Source organism: Pyxicephalus adspersus, chromosome 1 (genome assembly GCF_032062135.1).
Source record: "Pyxicephalus adspersus chromosome 1, UCB_Pads_2.0, whole genome shotgun sequence".
Classification (NCBI taxonomy): Eukaryota; Metazoa; Chordata; class Amphibia; order Anura; family Pyxicephalidae; genus Pyxicephalus; species Pyxicephalus adspersus.
In genome coordinates, this window is record NC_092858.1 from 59,468,142 (window position 1) to 59,477,273 (window position 9,132).

The following is a 9,132-nucleotide window of genomic DNA, read 5'->3' on the forward strand; positions in this document are numbered from 1 at the left end:
CTAATATTTCTAAAAACTCTCGGACACCTTCTTCAGGGTGCAGGGTGTTCAAAGCCAAAAGATTGTTCAGAAGTAAATTTAGCAAAAAACCCCCTCCCCTCCAATTTACCGGGTATGAGTTACAATTCTCTATTTGTATCTCTATACATCCTCCATCATATATAGCATATGTAATGCATGTCATAGGGCTTCATATATAGCTGTATGTACTAATTGTCCGCCTGTATGTCTTATCGCATTTTCTTGGTTATGGTCACAGATGGACAGCCATCACAACTCCTCATTCTGTGTCCTCTTTTCCTACCTTCCTGTCTCTAATGTGCTAAACAATTAATTTAAAAGGGACCTTAATATTTACATTATGCTGTAGATATAGAAGTGCATTGCCGTACTTCCACATATTTAAAAGAAAACAGTAACGTAAACCATAGATTTCAAACATTCATTACTCATTTATATAATATAAAATGTATAAATAAGGATCAAAACTACAACATTAAAAACTGGAAAAGAAAATATAAGTGACAGATGAATTTATAAAGAAAAATAAAAAGACACTCCATTTATGTTCACATGCCAATATTGGAGGTTTGTAAACAGTGTTTATGTACTAAGACTACAATACGTCATCATACACACAACTACCTGTTAATAAATACATTGGAAGAAATATAGACAAAACCAATATCAGATATAAAATGTATCCATGCCTAAATCTTTTTCTAGTTTTAGTTTTGAAATGGAGTAGAGAAGGTTTAAAGTTCAGTATCTGCCAGAAAATGAAGTCTCTGCCTAAGGTAATAATAGAAAATAAAAAGTAGTTTGTATATTTCCAATTAATGCATGGGTTCAGCACTTTTTTTTACATTACAGGAAAGCCCCTTATCTTATAAAGCATGCCCAATCAAAGGCACGTGCATGAGGGGCAGCCTGTATCCTTCACATATCCCAGGAGATTGCTGGGTTCCATTTTATTCTTTACTATTGTGGCAATAAAGATAAAAAGACAGGAGTCCCCAAAAAAGTTTTTTGTGCCATCTGTACTTTTTTTTTTTTGATAGTTTTTCCCTCATAATCTGTAGCAAAATGTAGGTAAGAAACCCAAAGAAGTGTGTTATACATGGGGAATGCAGTGGTCTTTGTATTATTATTATGGGAGGATTTGCAGAATATCTGTACAAGATAAACATGTATGGTGTCATTACTAATCTGAAAAGCTAGTTTCCTGGCTGCCATGCCAATAGTTGGCTACAATGTCACTAGACAAGCAGGCAAAAAAGGAGTTATATGTATACAGGTTGCCACTCAAAAGTGTCATGCAATAGAAAGCATTTTTGGGAGATGTCATTTTAAATGGTTTATACATTGCTCTTAGCATAGGTTTTCCTTGAACTATGGAAGAATAAGTCAGACTAGCCTCGTACATTGTAGCTTATACTTTGGTCTTGTAAACACAGACCAAGTTATGATGTAGAACAGATCCTAGTATAATGTGCTTCATCACCCAAGTCATAAGCTGTTGTGACTGTATAAGGCTTTATTTTCACCAGGGAAGTCTGCCAGGATGACAACATTCATTTACTGTACTGTATCTATGGAGCAGGAACATTGTTACACTAGGACAGGAAATGTTTAATGGTCACAGAACACACCGTGTATTCCCATCAACATAGCGGGAGATGTATTTTCTGTAGTTCACATGAGATGCCACAGGGCTGACAACACTGCTTGAGGGTTGTCTAGCACAGGCAGTTACATTGTCACTTGATTTCTGGAAGGATCGAGAAGTATTTATCCTTTTTTGCAATCTTTTGAGGAGGTAAGACAAGGAAAATGGAAATATCTATGGAAAACTTTTTTTTTTGCATTGACAAACTTTAAGAGCAGCAATTGCAAGCTGAGCACACACCTGAATCTGCATTTCTGTAAAGGGGAAAGAAATGTGAAATGATTTTAGATTTTTGACACTCTTGTTGAAAGTGTAAATGTTTAGAATTGTGTAGAGGGGAAGGTGTTCAATCCTTCCCAAATGTTGGACAAACATGGCCCTAGCGCACAACTCAAGTTTCCCAATTAAATTAATTTCTCATCAGACACAATTAGACCTAATCATTTGTCACTTCATAAATAGCTTGAAACTCAGTTGTTTTTTTTTTCCCTGAAATCTGGCAAAAATGTGTCAAGCTAATCATAACCGGCACACAGTGTGAGCACCAAGTAATCATATTAAAGGGAAATTATAATTATGGACGGGTTGCTGATAAATGAGGATGAGGCTGCAGATTCCACAAGCACACAAAGCACTGTCAAGATTTAGGCAGAACTGAAGATATTTGTGTGTAGGAATTAATGTTTTTTTTTTTTTTTTTTTTTTTTTTTAAAGAAGAAAATGTCTGTCTTTTTTATCTACATGAAATCTGCATGAACCTTCACTTGCACATCATGTAACACCCCAGCTCTCAGATCATGCAGCAGTCCCCACAAATACATAGAAGAGACCTGGATGGCTAAATTGAGGTAAGTATAGCTTAATTACAAAATTAGAACTGGTTTGATCCTGTGGAAGTGTTAAGGATGGGAGGCTTTAATGTTAAAATACAAAAATATGCAATTGTTCTTTATTACAGAAGAGACCTTCTATGTGTTACATAATTTCAGGCCTTTGCTGGATAAATGAACTCCCACACGTGCCATTATAATGAATGCACCAGGGCACCATGATTTTATTATTTTAATATTTTTTAAAATTCTCTACTAGAGTCCTGTATAGACGAAGACATGATATAGGTGGACTTATTACAAACCATGATGTTTTTAAAGTGTTAAAATGTGTTTGTTCACATTTTGTGAATGTGCATGAAAACAGAATGCGTAGTTACATCACAATACCATGAAAAGAGAAATTACACAGTATGTGGCCTTTTGGTATTCAAAATACATAAATGCTCAATGACCAGATATACAGTGCTATGTTTTTTCTACAAAATACAATCATGATATGTCCACCACTGCTACCTAAAGAAATATATATATATATATATATATATATATATATATATATACATATACACACACACAAACAAATGTCCTCATTCACTAGGAGGTGTAAGTGCACAATAGTTGTTTCATATATTATATACATTATCAGACAAGTACCTAAACATAACAAGTATTCATGAGTAGATCTACCCATAATGTTAGAGAAGATTATCCAGCCGCTGTATGCAGGGTGAAAAGTCTTCTAACCCCAACCTTCAGAACACTTGTTTACCAAAAGAGAACTATAGATACTTCCTTACTGTATGAGAACATTAGCATCTCATAACTCATTGCCTCCTGAGGGTTATCAAGTAGTAACAAGGCAGCAATGCTACAGATATACATATATAATAAACACACATACACAAAAAAACTATCTTATAAAAAAGAAAAACATAATTTACATTACATGTATATATAATGAGTTAAAAAAGCAGGCTCCTGAACTCATGATGTGAGTAAATAAATTAAAAATAATAAAAAAAGCAAAACAAAAAAGTGATAGTGATCTTTTTTTCTAGAAATATGCAGAAAAGTAACAGTGAATATAATACATCTTTACAAAACTAGATTTACCATATAAAGATTGTTGGAGGGCAGTGTACCTAACCTGAGATGTAATAAACAGTCGTTTGGAGTATATATAAAACTTGAGCACAACTGCCAGAGAATAGTAGCCTAGAACTACTCTGGGGAACACAAATAAAAAGCTAAAACATTGTGGGGAATTTGGCTGAAAAGTAAAAATCTATATTACAGCTTGTTTGGAAGGAAAAAAAAAAAAAAAAATGTTCCTAAATGCTGCATTGCTGTTACACAGGAAGCAGTCCAAACGGGTGATAGGGGCAATAGGGGCAAGTATACTCACATGTACACGAGGAGATTTTTGTAAAAACCTAGCATAAAATCTCTTTTCATGAAACTTTTTAGGTACCCAGGAGTCAGATAACTTTGGGTTTATACTACCACCTTTACAACTGGATGCTGTAAAACAAAAAGCTTAGGTCAGCCCAAGATACCCCTCTCATGCCTCATAGCAAGCAGCACCAATAACTAGGGGGCCAGAATCTGTGCTTCAATAGACTGCAAGAAAAGGACTTTCACAGGAAAATCTAATTTTCTCTAATATTCATTGAGAGTCACATGTATCAGATGCTTTCAGGACATCCAAAAGCAGTCTAAACAAAGGGCGTGCAACTGACAACAAAATATTACCAGGTCCAAAAGGACACCGGGCCTCAGGCATTGGTAAAAATCCAACATCCACCTGGCAGATGCCTGATGTTCGACTTGGTTGAAAGAAACGTCACAAGAAACAGAGAAGCTCTGACCATGAGCTTAACCAATGGTGTGCCGGCCTGGAGTTGGTGGAAATACTACTGAAAAACCTTTCGCTGGGAGCAGACAGAAAAACCTTCAGACTGGAGCTAGGCAGAGAGATTAAAATAAAAGGCAGAAAATACCTGCAGTAAAAAGGGTTTTAGGCCTGAAAAACAGCTTACCGATTAAGACCAAAAGTGGTTCCTAGCACAAAAGGTCATTGGTAAGCAGTGAATATCTATACCTACAGAGTTAAAGGAAAAGCTCCTTGGGTTGGAGGCAATTACAGGTTTGGTGGATATAAGGCAGACTATTTAGATTTTAGAGAAGGCAACCAAGACAATGGTGATAACCACAATCCTATGCAACATTGTAATGCACAATCTACAAGAAAAGAAACTGAATGTAGGAGCAATGCAACAAAAATACATTTTGTTTCCCTGTATATGGTAGGCCATAGATTGACTTTATAGGAAACACTCATAAATACAATTCAGTTCTGTACAGTCAGATGTGTGAAAGGCAACATTTGATTACTATGGGTCAATAAAGTTTTTTATTTTTTTTGTACCTTACTGAATAAACCTGATACAAAGTGCACATAATAAAAGAAATGTAGGAAGGACTTGCTAAGAGGACCACATTCTAATTATGCAAAGATTTCTCACATTAGTATACCTTTGCTCAAACATTGGGAATAATATGCCCATTTATTTGTGTTTATCAGGCATTCAAAATGAAAAAAAAAGTTGCCATTTTCTTCTTTGGAGATACTTTGGGCTCTTTGGAGCAGTCAGGGCCTTGAGGTCCAACATTGGACAAACAACCCCTTTGAGTCTGGGTACAGTAAATATGTAGGAATAAGAAACCTTGATAGCATTCCTTTATTAGGACTGGGTCAATAACTCCCTGCTTTAGAAAGCCAGAAGGGACTCCATAGACTTCCAATCTGTGCTGTGACACAAGAAGATTTGAGGTGAGGAACTGTGAGTTCCAAAGTTCATCATGAGACAGATGCCCTCAAAGCATTCTTACAAAGGCCAATCAGACATCCACCATCCAGCCAAATTGGGGGTGTATATTTATGCTGGGGGAGGCTAGTCTGATGATTTGGAACCCCAGGACTTGTGAGAGTTCTTGGCTTGGGAGCACGATGACATGCATGAGGTGAGAAAGGAGAAACAAATGCAAAGTTTTCTGGTAAAAAGGAAGGAAAGGGCGTAGATGACTGTTTCTCTAAACTTTTAACACATTCTGTAGCAGCTTAAATGATGGCTTCCAACTTATCTAACTACCTAATGGGGTAGCTCCCTTGCTATCATCCAACCTGCCAGAAACAGGGCAAAAGCAGAAGCAATGCCAGAGGAACATTATTCCCACAATCCTAGGGTAGACTAGTTAGAATTAGATTTAACTTCCTAAAGGTAGAACCCAGCTTTTGCTGTGAGGTAAAAAAAAACAAAAGAAACTGGCAAAAATGGGATAGTCTTTCAAACAACAGGGTTGCAGGAAAGACATCAATCCTACTAGAACACTAGAAAAAAATCTCAGGCATTATGGTAGTAGGTGGGATAAATCTTGGCTGACCCAAAGGATTTTGTTTGCCAATGTTCAAAACCCTCCAACGTGGCAGTATAAACCTGAATGTATCAGATTTTTGTAGCCCTCAATGGACAAAAATACGGAAGTGTAATCTAGTTCAAAAAATCATAGATAAGGTGAGAGCAGGAATGTGCCTGGGACATCAAGGCAATAACATATTAGAACCCTAAATCCTCATTACATACAATACAAACAGGAGGAAACTTTTTAGCAGTGCACCACTTCAATGATGACTTCAGAATGTTGTTTCATGTCCATAAAAATCATTTTACAATTGTTTCAAGTGTCTCCTCGTCTTTTTCTTTTCGATTTTTTTCACAGCACTGGGATTTCTAAAGTTCATCATGTTTCAAATCTGATGGAATAAAAAAGACACAGAAGACAATCATGAACACCAGACTATGTAATTTGATCTTTTTCAGACAATTTCGCCAGCATGTTTTTATGACCCAGCAGTGCTGTAAAAACAGATAAGAGCATCATTTCATCCAATATGTGGTAAGCAAGGAGTATATTCCTTCTGTGCATTTAAACATTCTCATGATGGATGCAGTGGTAATATTGCACACATTCAGGTAAGAAGAACAGATCATGAGCTCTATGCATTCGTGTAGTGACATATTACTTTAGGGTCAGGTGACCTTTAGATTTTAGACTCATCCTCAGGCAGAAATAGCAATGTACACAGACCAACTACCACTCATGTGAAATGGAAAAACATAACGCTAATGTGTGCACTTTAGGATGCCTTTTTAACTATTGCATTTTACCATTTCACCATATATTAACCTGACATTATTACAAAAACTTTACCAGACTGCCAGCAATGTAAAACAGTAAAAATATTGTTCCATATGAGAGATAAGCATATTTTATATATGTTGTTCATATTTTATATATGTTGTTCATATTTTATATATGTTGTTCTAAACTGATTTTAGAGCAGGGATTGTGAGCAACAAGTATGTAAAGCAAGTTTATTATATGCTTGCAATTTTTAAAATGTAAGGTTTAGTTAGGTTTTAACCATTTCCTCCACTATCCAAAACTAAGAGAACTTTTTTCAGAAGCCACCACGCTACATTTACAGTCACTAAAAAGGTGACCTATACCAAAAAACACAAGTTACAACTTTTGCAAGGCCAAATTATACTTTTGTTAGGTGTAAAGCCACCAGACGAAGTAGTAAATATCAGCTCTTGCATAGTAGAAACTTCTACCAGTATACGTCAGTAGATCCATATTTGTGTCATGTAACAACCTGCATGCTTAACCATACAACTGCCATGTTTTAACATAACTACCATGTTACAAGAGACTAATTGATTTGAACTACAAGAATCATAGCAAGATATAGATAAAGTCACACTACAGCATATGACTGTTGTTATGTTACAGGGAACTGCCAGACGTCGATGAAATATTAAAGACTGTGGCCACCTTATTTATTTTTACCGCTAGAAAGTGTAGAAAACTTTGTTACCTATAGTTCTAGAGTGGCACGAATCATGGGTCACATTTTTAAATTATTGTTACTGTAACAAACTAGTATAAACTGAGCTTTTTTGCCCTGAAAATGCCATAAAAAAAAAGAATCTCGCTTTATTCCAGTCCTTCCAGTAGATTACCAGTAGATGGCGCAGTATCCTCAATGTAAAGTGTGCAACAAACTTTTTATTTTAGACAATATTACAGTTTGTTACACACTTTACACAAATACATCTACCATCTACTCTTGGCCAACCATGCACAAAAGATTGTTGGAGAGCAAGTGACCCATCATTACCAACTCAAAAGTACAAAATATTTTAACCTGTACAAAGAGAAAAAAATATAAGAACAGAGCCTAGGGAATTTTAAAAATAGCACAATTTATTCACATATTTTTGTGTCCTAGGTTTTTACGTAAGTCAGAGCAATTTCCTGTATTACAAAGTAAAATTAGGTAATTTGGTTTGCATTTGGATCAGTTTATATTTGAGTATATACAGTATTTAAGGTCTGCAAGCCCTCATTGTGAAATTGCTTGCAGCTATAATAAATGGATACCTACCAATGGCTCAGGCAATATAATTATTATTCACTCACATTCCAGATAACCTGCACATACCTAACACGTTCAGAACTGTATTATGGGAAACATAAGCTATCTTTATATGAAGTGCTAAATAACAGAAATAGGTGGGGGTGGAATTATAAGAATATGTTACTAGCAGAGTATTGTACTGTTAGCCACTGCTCAAAGGAGAACATTTGGAATTAATAACCTTTACAATGTAATACCCTTTTATAGACCAACATGTCAGGTTTTTACATCAAGCAAAGAAATCTAATATGTTTGGAAAACTTTCATCTTGGGAAAGCTAATAAAAGGGTATTTATTATTTAAATTTTCTTTTAACGATTGCATAGTTTGTACTGCATTGTGTGTGTGGTTTGTCTGCTAAAATAATGCAAACATTTATTACTATATGCAGTGCTTTATATTAGCCTTGTTTGGAGGGCTAATGATGAAATGAATGAGCCTCAGTGAGGAACAGATGATATTACTTAAATATTTGCTCGTACCATTGGCAGAGGACTGTGTGTCATTCTTTTTCTGCTCATCTATCCTTTTAAGAAGTTGTCTGATCTCACGGTCATAGTCTGTCCATTCAGGCACTATACGCGCAGCAGCTTTTAGTTTCGGTTCTTTTGTTTTGGGATTATTACACTGTATTGAAACACAGATCAAAATACACTATTAGGCGCAGAAGACAATGAAATTATACAAGTAAGCATGTCAGTTTTACAGATTAGGACAATTAATATGCAACTACGTTTTATTATTCAGATACATTTGAGCTAATAAAGTAAAGCTTCATTTTTGCGGTTTTAAACAACACCCTTCAGATAAAGCATATACAATGTAAGAACTTTACCAAGCCCTTTTCTAACATTTGCCTGTACCAAAAACAGATATACATGTTTGTTTTACAATGTTCTCCTTCAAGGAACTGATATGATGGACAAACTATCCTTATATCCACCGTTCCAAGCAATTTTAGCTTTGTTAAAGGATAAATAGCCAAGTGCTTCCTACTGCAGGTGATGCCTTCAGAAAGCCAATCATGTCAACAGAAAATAAGATGACATATTTCTAGAGGTGTTCAGTGTATACTTCTAGAAATA

General features: G+C 35.5%; 1 protein-coding gene across 1 annotated transcript in view; it reads right to left on the reverse strand.

Moving 5' to 3' along the window:
* Nucleotides 1–2,717: 2,717 nt before the first annotated feature.
* UGGT2 (UDP-glucose glycoprotein glucosyltransferase 2) overlaps nucleotides 2,718–9,132 on the reverse strand; it is a 149,773-nt gene continuing 143,358 nt past the window's right edge. The window contains exons 38-39 of the mRNA XM_072400833.1: nucleotides 8,530–8,674; nucleotides 2,718–6,316 (exon numbers count right to left, since the gene is read on the reverse strand). Of these exons, the coding sequence (XP_072256934.1) occupies nucleotides 6,294–6,316; nucleotides 8,530–8,674 (168 nt within the window). The 3' untranslated portion in view covers nucleotides 2,718–6,293. The remainder of the gene's footprint in view (nucleotides 6,317–8,529; nucleotides 8,675–9,132) is intronic.